The sequence below is a fragment of the Alexandromys fortis genome, unplaced genomic scaffold (genome assembly GCF_014885135.2).
Source record: "Alexandromys fortis isolate MF-2015 unplaced genomic scaffold, M_Fortis_MF-2015_v1.1 scaffold_46, whole genome shotgun sequence".
Classification (NCBI taxonomy): domain Eukaryota; kingdom Metazoa; phylum Chordata; class Mammalia; order Rodentia; family Cricetidae; genus Alexandromys; species Alexandromys fortis.
The window spans coordinates 376339-400235 of NW_026067919.1; the positions used below are offsets into that span (position 1 = coordinate 376339).

At 47.4% G+C, this 23897-nt stretch overlaps 1 protein-coding gene across 5 annotated transcripts in view; it reads right to left on the reverse strand.

Moving 5' to 3' along the window:
- Rarb (retinoic acid receptor beta) overlaps nucleotides 1-23897 on the reverse strand; it is a 629041-nt gene that overhangs the window by 108857 nt on the left and 496287 nt on the right. For 3 of the 5 annotated variants that reach the window (XM_050140562.1, XM_050140563.1, XM_050140565.1), the window contains one exon: nucleotides 4562-4710. In XM_050140562.1, coding sequence (XP_049996519.1) covers nucleotides 4562-4710 — 149 coding nt within the window. Of the gene's footprint in view, nucleotides 1-4561; nucleotides 4711-4905; nucleotides 5024-10436; nucleotides 10629-23897 lie in introns of those variants that run through there. The other 2 variants (XM_050140567.1, XM_050140564.1) reach the window with 2 other exon arrangements.

Sequence of the window (23897 nt, forward strand, 5' to 3'; positions counted from 1 at the left end):
TAGATGTAAGAACTAGCTAGCAATATGCTTAAGTAACTGGCAAAGCAGTGTTTTAAATAATATAGTTTCTGTTTGGTCATTTTGGGGCTAAGTGGCCAGAGTGAACAAGCGGCTCCTTGCAACAAATTGGTGCGCCAACGTGGTGAACTAAAATCCACATAAAACCTGAACAAGCTTAAAAATGAATGCTAAACACAAAAATACAGAGTCTAACACAGCTTCTTGCTATTTGCTGGTGGCATTCCACAGCCTCTTTAAGAGAGGTTTTCCTGATTCAGCGGTAGCAGAAAACAAAGCCATGGTTCTGAAATGCCAGCTTTCTGGGCTGTGCTGCTGGTGCAAACCCTTACTCTTTCTGGAAATCTGGCTATGGAGCACTTGAGTGGGGTTTTTGGGCCCTGGTGCTTGTATGCCCACTTGGGAAAGTAGCTGAGACCATGCCCGCAGCTCAGTGATCCCTGCTTAGGCAGGATGCAGGATCAGGACTGCTAGGAGTGCGTGGCTCCTACCTGTTAATCCCAGAGCTGGCAGTAATGGTACCTCCACCATTTTGAAAGTGGGGAGAAGTGGAGCCAGCATCCAGAGCTGCTGCAACCAAGCTGCTTAGCATTTTAAAAGTTTGTCAAGCTTCTTGAAGTTTGCAGGCAAATGGATGGAAATAGAAAACACTATCCTGAGTGAGGTAAGCCAGACCCAAAAAGAGGAACATGGGATGTACTCACTCATATTTGGTTTCTAGCCACAAATAAAGGACATTGAGCCTATAATTCGGGATCTTAGAGAAGCTAAATAAGAAGGAGAACCCAAAGAAAAACATATAGACATCCTCCTGAATATTAACCTTCATCAGGCGATGAAAGAAGACAGAGACAGAGACCCACATTGGAGCACCGGACTGAAATCTCAAGGTCCAAATCAGGAGCAGAAGGAGAGAGAGCAGGAGCAAGGAACTCAGGACCGTGAGGGGTACACCCCCACACTGAGACAATGGGGATGTTCTATCGGGAACTCACCAAGGCCAGCTGGCCTGGGTCTGAAAAAGCTTGGGATAAAACCAGTCTTGCTGAACATAGCGGACAATGAGGACTACTGAGAACTCAAGAACAATGGCAATGGGTTTTTGATCCTACTGCATGTATTGGCTTTGTGGGAGCCTAGGCAGTTTGGATGCTCACTTTACTAGACCTGGATGGAGGTGGGTGGTCCTTGGACTTCCCACAGGGCAGGGAACCCTGATTGCTCTTTGGGCTGACGAGGGAGGGGGACTTGATTGGGGGAGGGGGAGGGAAAGGGGAGGCGGCGGTGGGGAAGAGACAGAAATCTTTAATAAATAAATAATATATATATATATAGTGTCAAGACAGTAAAGAATTGCAAATACACAATAGGAGAGATTCAGACATAAAAGGCCTCTAAATGGGTCACAGTAATGGATAAAGGTATGTAGGCTTGGGAGAGAAAAGAAAAAGAGTACAGGGAGTTATAAAAAGAAGTAAATGTCTTATTTAAAAAAATAAAACAAAGTCTTTAAAGAGACAGAGTATAGACAGTCATAGATTAATGGAGTAAAGATAATAAAATAAATATTAAACTTATTGAAAAAGCAATAGAGTAAAAACAAGCCACGTAAAGATGAAAAATTCAGAGAATTTAGATTATGTATATTATTGTGTTATCTTTGAATTTCTTGACTACAGAGAGACATTTGATTCTAGAAACTGCTAAGCTAAGCCAACATTTATATTTTAAAAGTATCTTGAATTCAAAATTTGAGTCTAAGGATATGTTCCTTTAGAAAAGAGGTTCTTCTTTTGTTTCCACAGAGGATGAGAATCTGTAGGTTGCTTTCAGATTCATATGGTTTTATGGACCAAGACCCCCTGAAAGGTTGCCTTGAATACCTTTCAAAAACTTTCTTGACCCAATAAACAGCAAGAAGCAGATTGGAGAATAACTATGCCCATATTTCCAAATATTGTTTATAAATGTTCTTTTACATTCAAAGGGGGATATGATATAGAGATTTACGTCGGTATGGATCTTGGTTTATTGATACAAATTAAGGTCAATTTTGTTATATGTATATTTCTGCTCTTGATTAAGGTATTGTGTTTGTGCAGCTCATTTTAAAAATGTAATGTATAATTAAGGAATACATGTTAATAGCTAATTATCTATAATACTCAAGCTTGTAGTCATGTTAGTTAGATTTTCTAGATGTACAGAGATGTATTTCAGACAGATAGGCATTCTTCAAACCTTTCAAAGACCACATAATATGGTATTTAAAATGTTTTAAGAAGTTAGGATTTTTTATGACAGAGATACATCTGCTCCTGGCAGCAACAATTGCTTCAAGAGAAATATGGGCATCGAAGATATAAATATAAATATTGTAAATGTAATTCTTGTTTGATACTTGTTTTTTATGTGTTATTTTACTATGTTAAAGTTAAAACCTTACTTTTATATTTAAATAGAAAAGGGGAGGTGATGCAGGATTCCCCTCTGTATGCTGTGAATATCATCGGTTAATAAAGGAACTGCTTTGGGCCTATAGCAGACCAATAGGGGAACAGAGCTAGGTGGGGAAAACTAAACTGAATGCTGGTAGAAAGAAGGCAGAGTCAGAGAGAAGCCATGTAGCCCTGCTGGAGACAGATGCCAGGACCTTGCTGGTAGGCCACGAGCCTCATAGTAAAATATAAAATAATGTAGATGGGTTAATTCTAGATGTAAGAACTAGCTAGCAATATGATTAAGTAATTGGCCAAGCAGTGTTTTTTAAATAATATGGTTTCTGTGTGATTATCTTGGGGTTAAGCAGCCGGGAATGAACAAGCAGCTCCTTGCAACAACCCTGTCTAATAACTACATAGCAAATAAATAAGTATCTCTTCGCTTACCTTTCAAATGACCATCACAGACTGAGCTGTTTTCTTATTATGCCACAAGTGGACAGACTGCCCCAGCTTTCCACGGAAGCCCTCAAATGTTAGGGGTGTTTACACGGATCCAGCTACGGTGAGCACTAGGATGCAGGTGTATGAGTACAAGTGTTTAGCCAGTGCCAGCGGCCACCATGGCAATGACAGAAGGGAAGAGAGTCACTCGAAAGCAGCTCTCCCATTCCCAGGGAGAGCAGGACTCTTAACGTGCATCTTCCAAAACTGGTTTTACACGGTAAAATATCATGGTTCTTAAAATGATTGATAAAAGGAGGAAACTCTTGTCCTTGCTTTGTGGGAGTGAGTGATATTTACACGTTTGTTCATCCTATGCCATTAAGCACCCATTCTGGGAGGACTGAGGAGGAGAGCAGGGCCCGTACTGCTCATATGGGAAAGCAAATAGACTACAAGCCAGGGGCTCCCACCCCAGAGCCACTTCTTGAGACAGCTCCTCAGAGCTGCTCCCATAAAGGGTCTTGTGACCTGTTGACGCTAGGCTGAGCCCTGGCTGATCTGGCTCTCGGCATGTTGCTCTGGACACCTTGTGTACTTCTTTCACAGATCTGTGAGCTACGGAAAAGGGCTGTGCCATGAAGACACTGAGCCATCACTGACGCACTAACCAATGGTGTCTGACCAAGAAGCGCAGAAACTGCTTGTGTTGATAAGCCCCATGCCACAGAGCCTGTAAAGTTATCCTAGCACCTTAACAATCTAGGCGAATCGTGCAGTCTAGATATAAAACACCACACCTGAACAGCCAGAGAGAACTAGATAGCAGCTCCATATCTAGGGAAGGGCTGACTCAAGACAACACGGTTCCTTGGAGACATTTCTGTGGATACGTCGCATCTGCCTCTGAGTCTCTTTTGGTGTCTCAAGATCACAAGGACCTCTTTTCACTCAGCTATGCCTCTTGGGCTTGATAATCGTTATCTAGCCTGATTCAAAGCAGCCATCTCCTGTCTGACACGTGTTCAGCCTCCAGGGTTCTGTGGTCAGGAGCTTTAATCCAGCTTCGCTGAATTTACAGTGCATCGACAGTAGCAAGTCTGTACAAGCTGAGAATCAAAGCGTAATTCAAAGGCCACGGGGCTGAGGGAGGCAGCCAGGAGATAAATCCCAATTTCAACCTTGGCTCTCTGCAAGTTGTTTCTGTGGACTGTCAGTCATATATTTAAAAATAAAATAGAAGTACAAAGACACCAGATGGCATGTCCCAAGAGAAACAGAGACATGCTGCTTAGGACTCCTTCAAAAGGTTCTTAGCAAGAAAGAACTTGGCAGAGCCGGGGCAGGGGGTGGTGGTGGCGCATTTTAAAGGTCCAGGACTGTTTGGCCACAGTCACTCATTTACAGACATTTCTGAACTTTAAACTAGAGACACGAAAGCAGGTGACAGGAACCATGAGATGCAGCCAAGCTACAGCCCAGCTGGAGGTGATGCTGTAGCTGTCAGGCTAGCTTCTGGAAAGGGGGAGGTCACATCATGAGAGCTAGGGGGAAATGAGGAGCTGAGGCACTGGGGTAACTCACCTTGTACCCCTCAAGGCACAGACGCCATACTGGTGCCAAGGGAAAAGGAGGTGTTGAGGCACTGGGTTACTCACCTTGCAGCCCTCACAGGCACTGACGCCATAGTGGTACCCCGATGACTTGTCCTGGCAGACGAAGCAGGGCTTGTAGACCCGAGGAGGAGGAAGTGGAGATGGTGGGCTCGGGACGAGCTCCTCAGAGCTGGTACTCTGTGTCTCAATTGCTGAGGTAGAGAAGGGAGGGAGGGGAAACAAGAGAAAACACATTTCAGTTCCTTTAGGCTTTCCCCAATCACTTCCAACATCTCGGCTCCAAGCTTAAGCCATAACCCTAGCAGGATTAAGCCCACAGAAGCAGTTGTCCTAGTTGCCGGCCCCCGAGGGCTGTTGCTGAAGGACCCCTGCAAAAGCAACCTCACATGTATCTAATTTGAAGTTCGCAGGCACCATGAGGGCGAGGGATCCCAAGTGACCCAGGAGAAACAGAAATTCAACACAGGTCCTTCAGGCAGAGAGCCTTGTCCAAGACCAGCAGGGAGAGGGTGGAACCAAAGTCCAAAGTCAGCCCTTTGGACAAGCCCTGGATCTCTCTTCTGTTTCCCCTGGCTTTCCTTTATCTAGTCGTGGGTGTATTGTTTGATGCTATTACTCACGCAACCAAAAATGATTTGTTTGTTTGTTTGTCTGTTCATTACAACAAAATAAAGAAGTGTTGAAGTCAAAGCCCAGTGCTGCAGGTATATGTGGCCGAGCTTTTGCCATGGAGCCATAATGGGTAAAAATCATGGCTTTGGGAAGCCTGCACTGCTTTGAGCTGGCCCTGACCCTGCAGCACCAGCAACCCTGAGCTTAGAAAGTGCAGCTGCCAGCTTGGAACAATCAAAAGGTACATTTCGATAAAGCCCTAGGTTGGTGTTCGTGCTGGAGATGGAGGAGGTCACACTTAAGTAACTTCTAACTTGTGAACATCTGTATTCTGGACATGAATGTATATATTTATTTATTTTAGGAAAGTGGATTATTATTATAGGCCAGACCAACCTCAAACTCCCAGTTCTTCTGCCACTGTTTCCCTGATGTTATGGCATAGTCATATGCCACCAAGCCTAGCTTTTGATTCCAGACTAGAAACCTCACGATCCCCGTTTTCATTATCCAACAGCTCAAACTCCACTGAGACGGAAATTTGTGAAGCTTGGAGCAGAATGTTCTCCCACCAAAGTCAGAGCAGGAACTGGCCCTTGCTTCCTGCAGGCACACAGAGCCCATAAATACGAAGAGGACAATCGAAAGGAGTCAAATGGTGTTCCAGAAGCTTCCAGCCTCCAAATCACTTTACAAGGCACAGAGTATTTCCAAAGGTTATCTAGATTCTAGTTGTTACACCGTTCGTAATTGTGCCAGTGAGGCAAGTTCCTGGCTAGCTTCTTCTGTAGCCTTACTTACAGCACCCAAGTTCCTCCACTGGCTGCGCCTGCTGCTAACCCCATGGCTGTCTCAGTTGGAAGCTCTCACACTGGGCCCAACATTCTCAGCTGCAGCAGAGTCTTCCCCAGCTCCGAGTCTGCACTCTCCACCCTTGCATTGGTGCCGTCAAGATAATTATTCAAAGGTTAAAATTAACCTGTCACCTGCCTACGGGGGCCTCCGACAGTCACGACTGAGGTCAGAGTTCTTACCATGCTCTTCAGGGGGCTTTTCAAGACACGTCCTCCCTCAGTGAGCTCATCTTGCATGGCTCCCTCATTGGTTGAGTTCTAAATAATTGCTTACGGTTCGCCTTTTAAACAAGACAAACTCAAAGAGCAATGCGAAGACTGGCTCTGTAGCTGGGCCTATAGCTCCAGCCACGAAGGGAAGGCAGAGGCCCGATGCCAGGAGCTCTAGGCTAGGCTTGGAGCATAGCCAGACCCTGTCCCAGACAGGTGAGCAAATACCTATACTGACCATTTCCCCCCGCCTACAAACCCCAAGACCATCCAGGCGTGGCTATTATTTATCTCTTAGATCTCAGAGGAAGTGCTCCTCTCACAGAGTTGGCTTCTCTGAAGAGTCCTTGCTGTGGAAGGGAGGGTCGCTCAGCTGTAGACTTTGCTTGGCATGCATGACATCACGGGATCAATCCCCGGCACAAATCCAAATGACAGAAAGAGAACAAAATGGCCCCTCCTTATCCCTGGTCACGGTGTCCTGTTATTTTATCTTATTTTCTATAAATTTTTAACTGTTGACAAAATTTAGAATGTACAACTTCATATTTTAGAATCCCCCCCCACAAACACACACATACACACATCTTTGTGAGCCAGAAATCCCATCAGCAGAGTTCACAGATGTGAGCCAAGACTCGGGTTCTTCCTATAGAGCAGATAATCAATGAACACTGGTTGAACTAATTCATGAACTTTCCCCCCCTTTTTTTTTCTCTTTTCAAATACTAAGTGCTCTTTGAAGCAGTAAAGTGATAAAATCTGAAATCAAAAAGCACTCTTACGCTCATTTCTTCCTTAAAAAACTAATTAGCCCTTTGGAACGGAATCAACTAGAATTATAGTATTTTCATAATTCATGAGAATCTTGGAATAAAATCATTAGGGCCCCAGTAGATAAATCCACTCTGGTCTTTACAGGTTAGATCCGAGGACAGTGATGAAGACATCAGTCTTGTCCTTTTCTGGCACAGGGAAGCCCTGGCTCAGGAAAAGGTAGTGAATGATGCCAGGAGTCCAGCAGACAGGGAGGGGCTGGCTTGAGAAGTCTCGAAGACTTACCACACTCAAGCCCTAAAGGGAAGGCACCCTCACACTTCTGAGTGTCCCTCTGAAAGCTGGGAAGAGATCATGGCATCCACAAGAAAACAGTACTTATTGAAATGAACACATCTATCTTCACAACATTGTAACAGAGTTCAGGCGTGCGTGCGCACATGCCTCTCTCACAGTCTCTTCGTTTAGACACCCCCTTGTGCTTCTGGGACATCCTGGCCAGACTTCTTTCCCTGCATGCAAATGCCTTTGCTTGCTTACTGAAGTGGAATTCTACTGAGACCGGGGCACAGTTTGGTTTATGGCATCATGGCTCGAGCTCCTTCTTAGTACTTTTCCTGCAATGACCATCTTCACGGCCAGTCTCAGTGTGTTTCCGTCTCTTTCTTTGGGATCAATGCTCGGAACTGTAATCATGAAATTGAATAGAGATTGTGTCTCAACATGATTTTGTTAGGGTTTAATTCAGGCTGGTAAACTGACTTCTGGAAAGTCTGTCCACATTCACAGCCATCCTCCAATGCCCATCTTCAGGCTGGGCTGATGGGCATGTTTCTGGTTTCCCCATAAGAACCAACAGGTCTCCAGAGCCACCGTTCGCTCACACTCTCTTCCTCACGTGAGGGAGACATGAACTTCTGTGGAACACCTCCTCTGGCAGCTCTATGATTGGAGTAAATAGAGTCCTGTCAGGGCCGGACTCAGCTGTCACAGCCATGCCCCGAGTTTCGAAAGTGGGTGGCAATTTCCATAAATGTGTCACTTCAAATACCTGTACTGAAGGAACCCAGCGTCTTATCTTCCCAGTGAGGAAGCAAAATGGGGAATGAGCTAATCGCAAGAAGCGTGAGACATAGTAAAGACCACGGCGAGGCTTGGAGATATCAAAAATCCCCAAACATTTTAAAGAGGGAGGGCATTTGCCTAGCATACACGAGTCCATGGGTTGAATCCCCAGTACTGGAAAAAAAAAACCCTGTATATTTTTCTGTAGTGTGTGGTCTTATATCTCTTCTATGTTACCTACAGTGCTTAAAGTGCCATAAAACCAAAGGGAATAAAATGAAAATTTCAGATTTCAGTAGCAACAAAGTTGGCGGAAGGCAAACATTCCAAGGCGTGTTCAAGAATGGAAACCAGGATGCGGCACCAAGATAAAAGACTCGGAGGCTTTGTTCAATGGAATCACTCGGTCTTTAGCAATGTAGCATAAACACACTCTGGCGAAGTTTATTAGAGTTCCTCTTCCTGCCTCCCTCCCTCTCACAAAGAGGTGGGACTCTTGGGGGGGGGGCGGAGAAGGAGGTAGCTCTCCTTCCAGGGACAGTTTTTGGTATTTAAGGTGGATCCCCTTTCACTGGGCACCTTTGGTATTTAAGGTGGATACAGATGGCCTAGCCATTGATCTGCTCATGGTCACCCTGCTTAAATCAATAATCTATTAGTCCCTTTAAATTAGAGTTGGATTCATCAAATGCCCTTGAGAGGCCTCAAACATTTTCTTCCTTATTCCAGGCAAGTACAATCAGTCCACGGAATGATAAAAATTTTTGCTGGAAACCTCTGCCGGCTCAGCAGACAATGTGTCCTGTATTAGCTCATTCAGCACTCTCAAAGGGCCCCCCCCCCCAAAGCAGCTTTCCGCTCTTCCCAGGGGGGAAAGAGGCTCCTGTTGTGTCATTCAGTAAAGCAAGGGTCCTGCGGCCATCCTGGTGGACCGCACACCAGGGAGTCCGTCTTTAAGAAGTAATTCCCAGCTGGCGCTGGACTCCTGCTTTTATCCATTGCTTGCTTGTTTCCTTACCGACTGTGGAACTCTGTTTCATTAGGTCACTGTCTCCCCAACCCACAGTATAATCCAAACTACAAACAGGCTGTTGGCTTCTTTGCTACGGTATGGGCAGATTCTGGAAAGGAGCCAGGCCATGTAGTTGAAGAATGCCTGGGCTCATCTTCATGAAGGAGAGAGGCTGACAGACCGGCTTGGGAATACATGTATCTTGGAGACTGGGGCCTTTGAGAACTAAGATGGAGCCAAACTTGTTCTAAGAGTCTTTGAAACACTGTTACAATACACACAGGCTGGTCTTTGAAAACAGAGATTTGTTGGCCTTGCCCTTCTCCCGGCTTTTCTTTTGTCCTTCCATCCTGTTTTCTTGTTTTTTTTTTTTTTTTGTTTGTTTGTTTTTGAGACATTGTCCTGTGTAGCTCAGGCTAGCCTCAAATTTACTATTTTGCTAAGGCTGGCTTTGAACTCTTAACCCTGCTGTCCCAGTCTCATTCCTCCCTACCAGTGTTCCTCAAAGCACGCCCCACACCAGGAGCACCTCACAGCTAAGAGAGCAGGTGTTGGCTTCCACATGTGACTTTTCAACGGGTCTGTGGTGAAGGGCCTCTTCCCAATCCCACACGGTTCATGAACTGATCACAACCCAAACCAGAAGGAATGGTTACAAAACAGGGACAGAAAAGCAAAGATCCCTCCAAAGCAGCAGCTAGAAACTGACAGACAGTCAAAGGTTCGAACCCTGGCTGTCAGTTTCTGCCCCCCTCCCACTGAAGCTGGCAACAGGCTCCTGGGGTTCAGGGACCTCAGCCAAGCACAAGGCTCCTACCTGCACACCTAGGTTGTCTGATAAAGTCTATGCCCCTTAGGTCAGCAAAAAGTAGGACCAATACCACTCCTGAGGAAACATTCTTAAACACTGTCATAGCTCCGGGGGTTGGCTTGGTCCACAAATAAAGCAAAAAAGAAAAAAAAATCTTAAAACAAAACAGAAGAAGAATCTAAACATAGCTGCCTGTGAAGTGGGTGTTGCTCTCAGTAACTGGGACTCACCTGGAAAAACACAGTATAAATGTCCTGGTGTCAACAAAGCACCTGAGTGTCCCTTAAACACACAAAACGTCCCCAACAATAGCTGCCTCACAATTCCTTTCGTGCTTGGCGTGTTTCTAAAGGTTAGATTAAGGAGCAGATAGCGCACTTAAGAGCTCTTTAGATTCTTTGGCCTTTGAGAGAGCTAATTTACAGCCCGCTAGCCCCTGTTGACAGATTACAGGATTCTGTGTTCGGTTTGATTAGAGGCAGGCGGGCATCAGGCGGCATGAAAGGCTTGCCTGTTTACTAGAACCTTCTGATTAAGACAGTATTTTAATGCAGCCTCGGGGCAGCTGATACTTACGTGGAAAAGGAGCTGTAAAGCAAAAGGCATTTCCTGCACAGCCCCTGGAGAATTTGGAGCCTAGCTCTGGGGTCGGCGGGTAGGACTCACTGCAGCTAATTAAGGGCGAATGGCGACGTTGTATTTGGTCAAAACATCCAGTTAGGTTTGATTTTTGTTGGCACCAGAGAGCCGATCTGAAAAAGCACCTCCCCTCCCCCGCCCCACTTTTCTGAGGATTCGCGGTAGGATCGCAAAGCCCACAGCTCGGCTCACATACATAGGGGAGAAAGTCAAAGGAAACGCCAAAGTTCAACTAAAGTACAAGTAATTAGAACCAGATCTGGCTGTTGCATGCGCGCATGCGCGAGCGAGCCTGCAGAGCCTTTTTATTAACACGTCGTTTGCAGGCTTGGGGACGCACTGGGGGTGGGGGTGGGGGTAGGAGTGGGCGGGAGACTTTGCACCAACCAGGCCTGGGGAGGAGGCTCCCTGGCCTCACAAAGGGAGGCTAGCAAGTGTGTGGTTCGCTAGGAGCGCCGGCCTCCGGTGGTGGAGCCCGAGGATGCTTCACCGGACAGGGAGGAGGGGCAGAGAAGGGAAACCCCACCCCAGCCTTGGCGTCCTGACTCAGTAACCTGCCGGTGACCCGGGCGCCTTGTGTGCTTGCCCAGATCAGCAATGATCCTGGAGAAGCAGAAGGCATGTGAGCCTCCCTCCTACTCTGACCACACATGAAACAGGTTCTGGACGCGGGCAGGGGTTGCAAAGGCTTGGTGGCGAAGACAAAAAGTCAGAAGACTTTCTTAGTCGCTGAAGAAATCTTTGCTTTTCAAAGTACAGCCCCTGGCCCTTATTCAGGTTATCGTTGGGACATTCCTGTGAGCATTAATATTTAGATACTTTTACGTGAAAATATGTGCCCACCGTCCTCACCGCCTCCTGCTTCCATTTTGCTGGGTCTGGTTGGCTTGGGAGCTCCATCAGCTTCCCTGTGCACCTTGAGGTAAATGTTTCACGAGTTAAGATGTAGGCTCTGTGGGATTAGCTTGTCATAAACCAGAAACCCTCTTCTCTCTCACGCATTTGGTTGTGGCTTCCAGCCAGCGCTGGGCTCAAAGTTATCAGGAAGGAACCTGCAGGGAACCGTATCTATTGTCTACTGAGCACTTACTATGTTCCTGATCCTGCTAACCCATCACTCTCCCCACAACCACAGGGGAGGGCGGAGCAGGGCTCCACACTCTGATGAGACAGAATCACTGTCCTGAAAACTCACATTTTGCGTCCTTTTCCACCTCCCTCACTTACTTTTCGGTCAGGGATTTCACTGGGCTCTGTCTGCTGAGAGTAGCTCACGTGAGAACGGCGGAGCTGTGAAACCCTCTTTCTTTCATCCACACGCGTGATTTCCCAACACTCACATGACCTGAGCTCTGGGCCTCAAAGACAGAGTGAAACTCGGACCTGTCATTCAACCTCCGACTCCATATGACTGAGTTCACCACCACCAGCAGGAGACAACACTCCTGGGACTGGCTTTTACCACGGTTAGTGATGTCATATTTTCACAAGAGACCACAACATGCCCGACACCTATATGTCATCTTCATCACACCCATCCCACTTCATGGAACACCTTATAAGGTGTTCTCTGTGATGCTGTTTCCTGGGACACGCGAAGTCAGCCCAGCGCAGGGTTCAGATAGACTTTCCTGGAAAAGCATGACAGGCTGATGCTTCTAACTGCTTATTAAAGATCCGGCTGGAGGCACTGGAGTGGGAGCTGCATTGAGAGAACACATGCTGAACAGCCCCAGGAGTCAGTCCTGCATGGAACTACTTGTGTCACAATATTAAGGTCCCCTAGAGAGTTTTCCCCAATGCCACATGGTTCCAGTCCACATCCTATTTCTCAATTAGGAGTCTTGTAACTTTTAAAGTGGCTATTGTACGGACCCTGTTCTATGTGCTCAAATCTCCCGAGTGGAAATCAGACGAAAATGGGAGTATTAAAGTGTCCATTGTGCAAACACTGTCTTTATTTGTGCGTGATAAATACGTGTGAAAGCCAGGTTGGCCATCAGCCTTACAAAAAGTAACAAGAAACCTGGCTGTGCTGGCTCACATCTGCAATTGTGGCGCTCAGGAGGCCGAAGCAGGAGCATTATAAATTTGAGGCCGGCCTGTGCTACAGTGAGTCCAGGCTAGCTCTTGTCTCAAAACATAGAATAAAAGTTAAGAGGAGAAAGAAATGAAAGTAGTGGAGAGATAACTTTCAGGAGGCAACACTGAAATCCTTTGCCCATTGTTATGTTCTGAGGAAGCTCCAGCAGGAATTTAAGCAAAGAGTTCTTCACAGAAACAGTGCTCTGCTTGGCTGAATAGCCATTCCCTTGAGTTTTTCGGTGTTATTTCTTACAGGTGTATACCTAATATTTACAGTCTAAAATCACGTAGGCTCATTGACTTCTCATAGTCCAGGTTCTCTTGATGACATTACTGAGTCTGCATGGACTTTGTGGTGGAGCCCAAGGGCATTTGTAGGCTCGGCTGCCAGGTCAGCCAGACCGCCTCTCTCTCTCTCCCACACGTGAACACAATAACTGTTGGGTTTTCTCTACCTCTCTGAGCCTCAGTGTTTCCTTCCTGAAAATTCAGATGTTCCTAAAATTCTTGTTGATGAAAGGGAAGCAATAGTTGGAGCTCGCCTGGTATACAGGAAGGGCTCAATAAATGATAACCATTGGACTTCCATACACTAAGGGCTCAATAAATGTTAATAGACTAACATACAGTAAGGGCTAAATAAATGCTAACTAATAGGCTGGTATACAGTAAAGGCTCAATATATGCTAACTGGTAGGACCTTTCCAGCAAGCATTTCCCTCCCACCTTCCTTTCTCTAGAGCAGTGTTCTTAATCATCACCAATGGTTCCTGTGGGGACACCATAGTAGTCTAGGCTGTTGCAATGGGGGCCGCTGCTGGAGAGATGGGGGGGCAGCAGCCTCTGCTGTAGGAATAACATAAAAGGGGGCAAACAGAACAGCAAGCTGCTGAGGCCACAGCTAAGACCAGTGACCACCAAGGTGACACAGAGCTGATGGAGGACTGACTGAACCTCCTTATGCCTTCCTTGTAATATATTAGCATAGCAAGCTCTCCTCCCCCACCCCCACCCCTGGAGCCATGCAGTTACAGTCTTGTATAAAGCCATGAGCAGGAATCCTCTTTTCCTTGCCCTATTGGCTCTCACTTTGACTTTTGAGGGCCCCCCCTCTGTGCTTCTTTTCTGTAACCAACTCTCATGTCAGAGCTGTGCCCGATTTCTCTACAAAAGGAGGTGAAAGACTCTGGCACCCTGGAGGAGACATCTCTTAGTGTCCACTGAAGGCCTTTCTCCAAAACATAACGTGATGAAGCCCAGATTACAGAGTGCTGAGCCGAAAAGGCTGAGCTAGGCGAGGAGAGTCATGGGAGTCCATTGCTATCTGGCAAGATGGAGGACACTGGCACTCAGTTGCCTTTGCTGCAATGCTCAGTGTCCACTCTGAGGACTGGGGGATGCATGCTCACTGCCTCTGGGAGTGCGTTCTTTATTGGCCACAGTGAGGAGGAGGCGTGGAAACACACAGGGAAAGTCACTCCCGCTTGGTTATTGGAGTGCTGGGGCAGAGGGGGAGTCTATGCGGCCGTCTGTGCATCAACACAAGAATGACAAGAGCCTCTGGAGCTGAGCCAATAACTGCACCAAGCCATAGTACCAGGTTACATTTAAGCGGTGGTATGCTAGTCACCCACATTCTGCTCTAAACTTTTTACATGTGTTAATTCCTAGCGGAAGCCAAGAAGGCACTGGGTGTAGGAGCCATTTAGAAGCAAGAAGCCTGGGGCACAAGGCAGACAGGCAAGTTGCTGGAGGTCAGGGAACCGTGTTGGGTAGGACTTTAGACTTGACTGGCCTTGGATTCAAGAGTACTGGCCAGGGATTCAAGAGAAGACAGTTGATATGCTCTTTAGAGGTCCCTAAATGTTAGAGACAGACAGACAGACAGATAGACTGACAGACTCCCAGTTAGCACAATGTACAAACTGGAAAACTAGGAAATCAGCAGCTGGGAGAGGGGGAGGTGGCATGACACCTTTTTCCTTCCTAGGCTGGGGACCTGAGCAGTCGGCATAGGAAGGGGCCTCGCAGGGGGGCCACTGCCACATCCGGGTTCCCCCCCCCACCTCGCCCCTGCAGGCAGGCCACTTTTCCAGTTTACTTGGTACAGGAAGAAAAGCAAGAGTCAGAAAGCAGAGCCCGTGGCCTCCGCTACCTCTGTCAGCTGAAGTGGAAGGTCCCATACAGGAGCTGGATGACTCCTCCCCAACAGGACCTGGCAGGGAGCTGAGACACTGGACACGGTGCCCATCCCTCCTGCGCCTTGAAGTGACAAGCATGGAGGTTCTGCTACTGGTGGAGCCCAGTTCCACAGCAACCACAGGTTTACAGGTGCTGGTGTTTCCTTCAGAACCACTCGAGTTTCTGCAGTCACCAGCTTACCATACAGCCTGGCTGGACTCCGTGGCTCGGTCCTCCCCTTTCCTCACTGGGCTCCCTTATGAGAGGAAGCTGCTCACTTCAAAGTGTCTTCGTCTTACTTCCTTCTTAAAGGACTGCTAAGGAAACTTCAAAATGTTCCAACTGTGAGCAACCCCCAAGGCTTGGGCTTTCTTGGATAATCTGAAAATCTGTCCATTTTTGCAGATGGCTTGATTGAGGCACAGGGTTGAAAGTAGGAGCCCTTGAGCCAGCCTTCCTGGATTCAAAGCCACGTGCATCATTGCCCAGCTTGAGACGTTGGTTCTCCTTAACTTTTTCGAGGTTTTCCAAGCCCCACTTTCTACTGGTATGAAACAACAGCATGGCCCTCATTGAGTCATTGCAAATATTAAAAGACACACTGTAAAGCACTTGGCGCATTGCCTGAGCAGAACAGAGTGGTGCCACCCAGGCAGGGTGACTCTGGGGATGGGGGCGTCAATGTTCTTCACCTTCCAAGCTTCCTCCTGGACATAGGTGTCCTATCTTGCTTGGCTGCCCTTCTCTCCTGTTGTCTCCCTCCATAGTAATTTCCTAACAGAGCCGAGAGAGTCTTTGGGGCAATGTGAGTGAGCAAGCCAGGTCCTCTGATTTTTCACTGTGTGTCCCTTTCTTTCTATGCCCTGTTCACCTGTCCAAAGTTCTGTGACGCTGCTTTCCCCAGGGGTTCTCCCTGGCAGTTCTCTAGTCTAAAATACCTAGCACCCTCAGAGTCCATACCTATAATCCCAGCATTTGGGATGAAGTTCTGAGGCAGGAGGATTGCTGTTAGTATAAAGCTACCCTGGGCAAAAAGTGGTACCCAGCCTATAAAAATAAATAAAAGATACACAAATAAATAACAAACTATTTGGGTGGACAAGGCAGCAGGAACAGGCATGACAAGCCAGTGTGACGCAGCTGTAGCTGAGTTCTCACCAAGCAAGTTATTGGTAGAGGCTGTCACACAGACAGACACCTGGAAAACAGCAGCCAGCCTGCCGGAACTAGGAAGCGGAGGATGTGATGGGCCACGGCTATTTGTACACACAGGAGCATCACTGGGCCACACAGCAGCTTTGCTACCTGGCTTTCCCGAGATGTGGGTGGAGCCCATAACAACCAAGAGAGCGAGCCGGCTCTAACCTGCCTTCAGCTGATGGGATCTGCCCTGGGGACAGTCATCCTCTGCATTGGCAGATGATTGGCAGGATGTTGTCACTGCACTGCCCTATATGCCTTCTGGTGACAAGGGTGATGGAGAGCTGATCAGGTCAGGTCACAGGAAGGACTGTAAGCAAGGAAGTCACAGCTTAGAGTCTCCATACTGTGGCCTAGGACTCACAGACAGAAACTGGCTTGAGGTAAAACCCGCCTTCTCATATCCCCCATGTAAGCCTTGTAATCATAAGGCACATCCCCACTGCTCTTTATTGTAGGTAAGCTCAGTTTTACAGGGTTTGTTGGTTTGTTTGAGACAGGGTCTCACTAGGTCCAGGCTGACCTGGAACTCAAGGCAATTCTTTCGCCTCCGCCTCCCAAACACAGTGACTACAGGCAGGACCCACCAGGTCCAGCTTGATTTCTAAGTCTGGAAGTGAAGTTGTCCATATCAAATGGCACACAGTAAACATTTCAGGCCCTATGGGCTTCACAGCTTCGGTCCAAGCAGCTGGACTCTGCTGCCGAGGGAGTGTGCAGCCATCCGCAGAATGTGACGGATAGGTGTGGCCTGGCCACGGCCCAGATTAAGCTAATCTGCTGACCGGCACTTAATGATAAACTAAATTAAGACTCCTCCCACTAACAGCACCCTCCCGAGTTAGGATAAAATTCATGAATTCCCTCACTTCTAGGAGAGAGAGAGAGAGAGAGAGAGAGAGAGAGAGAGAGAGAGAGAGAGAGCGACAGCCATATGTCACAGAGAACTGGCCATGTTTGGAAGACATTGTCACCACACTGTGTTGTAAGGGGCTGGCATTTCTGCAAAGCTCACCTCGTGGATACATTTTTATTAGTCACAGAGGTCAACATGCTTGCCATAAATACATTTTCGAATTCCTTCCTGCGTCTTCTGTCTAGTGGGATTATTTTTCATGTCTGCTTCCTGGCCTACAGCCAGGCAGAATGTGGGCGTTTTAATACCTTTAATCCATTATATGGACTTTTTAAAGGTCCATACGACAAAATAAAATGCACTTTCACGGTCAAATATGCAATAAACCTGATACGTCCCTTAATATTTCATCTCCCATCTTCCACCCTGGCGGTGGCTGTTTCCCGGTTCGAGTGTACAGAACGATCTGATATGGACAAACTTATTGTTAATTTCTCATTTGATTGTGCAGAGAACCCTTGGCAATTCATAAACAATGTGTTTCACTGTGCACTTTGGAGAGATCATCATTGCTCCCCCAAATTCTGAAGATTTAAAGTCACTGTCCATTTATGTCTCTACTGCTTCTGCCCAGCATGTGACAAGGTGAGAAACTAGTCACGCTGATCCTTTCTTGTGTTGCTCTGCCTCACCATGTAGCTTTGAACTCACAGCAATCTCCCCTCTCTGCCTCCTGAGCACTGGGACTGTCGCGGTGTGCCACCGCACCAGGCATCATGAAGTTCACTTTTATCAGGTCATTTCTATCGGTGGTAGGGCTTCTCATCCAGGGGTACGTGGACCCAAGCCTTGGAATACAACCTCTTCACTGGGCTGCCTTCCTATTTCCCAAATTGCTTATAAAACTCGCCAGCCCATCTAGTGAGCTTGTGGGCAGATGCTACCTGCCTGTCACCTGTACATCCTCCCCAGGGTTGCAGATGTCGTCTTTATGGGATGGCTGTGTTTTACTCTCTCCCGCGGAGGGAGCGAATTCTTCTCCCCACGCTGGACTGTGCAATGTGCAACCATCGCAGAGGGCCTGAGTTAACGGGTCGTTAGGCTCACTTGATACCCACTAGAGGAGGGCTCAGATCACTGGCCTGTTTACCTTTTGCGAAACATCTGTTTCCTATGAGCCAGTTAAAAGTGCAAACATCTGTAAATAATAAGCCTGTGTGTGCACATAATTTAATGAATTAGGACATAGAGGGAGCTGAACAGTAGGGCACAGCAATTAGAGCAACTGCCCATTTTGTTAAAAATGTATTTTTTTTTCTTTCACATGGGAGCACTTGCTCTGTGGGTCCTGAGGTTCCCAGCCCTTCCTGCCTGCCCTCCCCATTCAGTAAATGGGAGCGTCTTGAATCTGGTTGGCACAGTGTCTTTTGTAGGTTGCCCTCACACAGGTGAGAGGGCCCCAGCATCCACACGGCTCCTCAGTCACTGTGAGTCAACTCTGCTTCCCTCTTACCCACAAATGCTCTCCTGGAAGAGGGCAGCAGGAGTGCCTTCCTCCTTGGTCCCTTGCCTCCTAGAAGTGCCAGCTCACAGTGAGCCTTGTAAACACTGTAATCATGGGCCGGTCTCGTTTCAGTAAGGACAGCCACAGCTTGAAGGCATCGAGGCAGGAAGTAAACTTGGTCAAGTGTCTCCGAGTTTGAGCTTTAGCTTTATTTCTGTTTTCTTTCTTCACACCTTCCAGGGATGGGTGGAAGGGGAGGAAGAGGGGAGTGGTATTGTCTTCATGGACAGGAAAGGCCATCAGAAAAAAAAAAAATTACGCTGCTGCTGCCACCAGCTGGGAGTGCCCAAAGCCACAAGAAATCAGCTCCTGTTCTCAGTTTCCCAGATTACACTCATAAGGTCTTGTGGCAGCAGGCAGGAACTACCCCAGCTTTGGCAGCTGCCTTGACATCACTTTCTATGGTTTGAGTAACCACCAAATATCTAAACAACCAAAGACAGAGACCACCTGAGGGGTTCTGCAATCCAAGTTCATTTCCAGTTAACTACACCTGGCATATTTCTGAGCATCCGTTGTGTGCCAGGTCCTGGGTTACAGACAATGCGCAAATGATGCATTGGGGTAAACTCCTATAGAAGAGAGTGGTTGGAACTTTACAGAAACAACTACAGGCTTCCACAGAGTACAGCCCATTCTCTGCTTTGGAGGCTTATTGAGAGGTCGAACATGAATGGAAAGTGGTTGAAAGATTCTGGAATACTGTGTCTTCTGCAAACCCAGGATTGGGATGGACGCATGATATACCCACTAGAGTAATCTGGAGCCCAACCTATGAGGTCCTCTACAAAGTAAGAGGGAAGCCTTTCCAGGCCTGGAGAATAGTTAGTCTCAGAGGGAAAAGCAATTCAAGATTTGACTGAGCTCCCAGCCCTGCAACTCTGTTTACATTCTCCTGTGGTCTGTTTGCCATCTACTTAAGGGGATAATTAGAGCTTGCTAATAGCAGGAGAAGAGAAGAGAAGACTGCTGAAGGAAAAAAGGGAGGCAAACAGAAGCGCAATCAGTGCTGAAGCAGGCAGAGCTCTGCTGGGTCACTGGGCCACATAGTTGCTGCAAGTTAAACTACTTCTGATAAAATTAAATTCAAAATTTCCTTCCTCGGATGTGTTAGCTATAATGGCAGAGGCCCAGGAGCCACAGGTAACTCAAGACGACAATGCCTGTGATAATGCATTGCTTCTGTCATAGGGAAGGTTCCACTGAAGGGCATTGGTATGGGATACACAAAAGAATGTGGACCTCAACATCTCCACGGCTTCACAGCACACAGTTCATTGCTCATAGTGGACCAAGAACTATACCAGCCTTGATAACAACAGAGATATAACATACATTGTGTGATCTCAGAGATCTCCTGGTGCAGAACCACATGAACATGCATGCACACACACACACACACACACACACATGCTCAAGCACACACTTGCACACACATGTTCACGGGCATGTACTTGTACGTACAAAAGGAAGCAAACCGACACCGTAAACATGTCCGATGGCAGAGATAGCGGTAACGTCTGGTTGTTCACTGAAAATACTTGCAACTTTTCCGCCCTTCAGTTTATTTTCCCACAATAAGACATTGGGGAGCGTGGCTTACTTAATGAGTACTGTACGTTGTGCTTGTTAGTCTTTTGTCAACTTAATACAACCTAGTGTCTCTCCTGGGGAAGAAACCTCAATTAAGGAATTGCCCCTATCATATTGGCCTGTGGAGCATTTTCTTAACTAATGGTTCGTGTGGGAGGGCTGGGCCACCACACATCCAATCAGGATGCACGCCGTATACCCTTTTCCTTATATCCGTGATTAAGACTTTGACCTTAAGTTTGTAAGGTGAGCATCGCAGGTCAAGTTCACAGATGTAAAAGTGACACAATGTGGAGTTCGAGCCCCCAGAACACAGGTCCTGAGGCAGCTGGGTCATGTGGGCTATGAGGTCATCCCCCATCGCACGAAACACCTACATCTGGGACCACCGCGTGACTTCCAACCTAGTGTGCTTGAACTGAAGTCACTGAATGAGAAGAGTATCTGCACAGCCAATAATAATCATTATGATTGTTCTAAGTTTGAAAATAATGATGGTTAATTAAGGATGGGGTCCTCTGTACACACAGATACTTCAAGCAGTAGCAGATGTCATACGTGCCATTCAGTTTTATCGCCTCAAGAAGATCGTCCCCCTTCTTCTCTCCTCTCTCACCTGCTCCACTCCTTTCTCCTTTTCCCCCTTCCCTCCTCTCCCCTCCCCTCCTGTTCCTGCCTCTCCTCTCTTCCCTTCTCCCCATTCCTGACCTTCTTTAATGCTGGTCCTGGAAGCTGCTGTTTAAGGCACCACCTTGCACAAATCATGAAAAGCTGCATTCCCCAGTGCTTGTCTCCCAAGAACCCCAGCATGTGCCGCAGCCCCAGGAGCATTGGCAGTGGCCAGCAGCACAACCCGCAACAAACAGGATGCAAGAACAAGGAGGCCAGAGTGTAAAGGTTCCTCACAGTTCCGGTAGTTTCCTTCACCGTCTAGAAGGCCATCGCTTAGGTTAGAGAAAATAATGTCATCGGAGGAAGTCATATGAGCCACAATTCTGTGGCTTTCTAGTCTTCCCACCCTTCCCCTAACACTCCTGGGGGGGCCTTTCTTGGCATTATTAGGACATAAACATTTGGGGGGAAGTGTCCACTCAGTAGATAGAGATGACAATCTAACGGCGGAGCTCAAAGACCTGCAAAGCGAAAACCGGGTAGAAGAAAAGATCAGCTTGGTGGGTTTGTCACCTGGGCTCACATCTGACAGTGTGACCTCAGGCGTGTCACTTGCCTACCCTGAACCTTAACTTCCTCCTCTATAAACTGTGGATATCAATATCCTTCTTATAGTCTGTAGAGGATTAGCTGACTATGTAGTCGGTAATGTAGAATTCTGCTAAATATAAAAGGAGCCAAAAGGCAAACTCACTAAAAGTCATGGATCGCTCTTCATTGTGGCTTTGCTTGGAAGACATTACTGTCTTCCTACTATGTAGCACACCCCATGATGTTGTGCAGAATAAAGTTCACCGGACACTCTGACTCTGGGCAAGCCCCGTCACCAATAAGCCGCCAGAACACAGTGTAGGCCCGAGTCTTTAAGAGCCGCTTCAGCTTGCCCTCCTTGGAAGGCTGGCTCTTGGGTTTTAAAAGCCCACCCCTTCATATCTGTCTTCCGGTCCTCCAGGCAATGGCCGCAGCTGAGTTCTCCATCCGTTGTCAAGGAGCACACAGCCCTTGGAGGGAGCTCTCCTGACACTGGAGGCCACCGCCCCAGCTGATGTCACACTCAGTTTAGTGGGGGGGTCTGACCAGCCAAGGTCATCCATAGGATGGTCAGACAACAAAAAGTTAGGACAGTAAGTTTTGGGGAGGTGAGTTACACGGCCATAAGCCCTGGGAGCAATCATAAAAAATGAGGCCTTTCCAAGAGTCTAAGTGAATCCAGTGCCACCCACAAGGAACACAATTACTCCCTAGGAACTGCAGAAACACCCACAAAGAAACTCTCCAGAAGTGAGCCGGGAAGACATGCATTTAATTTATCATTCAAGGTAGGCCTACAGGCTTCTTTTTGTATCTCATTTAAGTCTAACCATGAGTCTCCACTGTGTTAAAAATGGACATGCCATCTGATCACCCCACTATTCCCCAGCTGTGGGTCTCAGGGATTCCCTGTTGATTCCACCATCAGTCTTAGGTTCAAAGTCCCAGGGACATGCTTGTGCGATGAGGTGTGTGTCACATGACACACCCTAGTTTCTCTCAGGGAGTGGACACCGTGACTGAAGAGTCTTGATTTCCTCAAAGATCTTATCAGGGCACCTGCCCCAGGACAGACACTCAAGAGCCTTTGCTGGACAGCATCTAACACAGCAGCAAGTGATGGAGATGCAGGGGCCACAGTGGCATCTCTAGGCTAAGAGGCCCGCAATAGCTTTGCGAGCGACAAGGCTTACTTGTCACTATCAGTGACGTGGACACATCTGGAGGGTTGGTAAACGGCTGCCCCAGAATCAGGACCAGAGAGCTGTTCAAACTGTGACAAGCAGGAAGGACTGTCCTTAGGGTGAGGAGCTAGAGTCAGCGGGGAAGTGATAAAGCAGAAAGGACCACAGATATGGTAGCCATTATGAGCCAGTGTGCACAGGCGGCAGACCAAAGGCAGAGAGGAAAACCCGGGCAGTGACAACTGTGTGTTCCCAAGAACAGAATCTTAATTTACATGCTCTCCAGTCCTTCCACAAATCCTGCGTGGCAGACATTATTGCCCTCATTTCATAGCTGTAGAAATCGACCCTGTTATCTGGGACCATCAGGCAGGGGTGGAGGGACGTGAGGAAGGGTGACAGGAATAAGCCTGAAGCACAGGGAGGTACAGCTCTCACAGCCTCTGAGGAGGGGAGGGAAATCCTTCTCCTCTCACTGCAGAGGGCCTTCCAGGCACAGGTGACAGGCTCACTCCCCCAGATGCTCAGCACAGCCGTGGAGCAGTGGAGAGATCCCGCTCCTCTGTATCCGCCAACTTGCCAACCCAAACTTCTTCCCACCTCCAGTTCCTATTGTTTCCTCTGATAAGCAGGGCCCCAGTGGACAATTAGAGCTCTCAATAAATAATCTCTAAGCACATTCGTTTGATTGACTGTTATTTGATACAGCCGTTAGTTTCAATGGGGCAGTTAATATTGACCACATAAACTACTCCAGACAAACATGAGACCGCTCCAGAACTCCACGCATTATTACCCTTTATCTGCCAGTCATCTGGGGTACTTGTAATGGTCATGGAATTTAAAGATCAATAATAACAATTAGTGTTCTGTACACCCAAACAGATGAATCATGTGAAATGGGTTTTCATATAAAAATCAACGGAGGAACAAGCTCGGAACACGGAGAAGGCTTTTTGAATTTCCAGCGCACACTTGGCAAGGTACTCCCTACATTCAAGTCTTCCGGGCAGGTAGCTAGACGCAAAAGGCGGCCGCGACGCGCATGCGCACAAGAGACCACGGACGCTTGCACTCGGGTAAAGGTGAGGCACAGAGATGAACACGATCAAAGGCGTGCTAACCAACAGCAAAATTAATGGAACTGGCAATTTGCTTCCTAGGAGACGTGTGGCTACCCACCTTCTGCGGCTTTCAATTCGCAGGCGTTCGTGGCAATTATTTCGCTGTGGAAATGGCAAGGGCGGGTCTTCAGCCTCGTGCGCCACCACTACGCTGTCTAGATAATTAAAATGCAAAGCAACAGGGCAATGTCTCATCACTAAACTGTAGCCAGCATACTGCATGAAGCCATCCATTCCAAAGACTTATTTTTCATCAATTATTTGTTATTTATCTGGTGTAAATATAAGACGGACTAATTAAAATGTATGCCCTTTTCTACAGCTTCTCGCCGTTAAAGGCAATGAGAGCAATCTGACGACCATAATGAAATAATTATGTGTGCCTTCACGAATTCGCTTCGACGACAC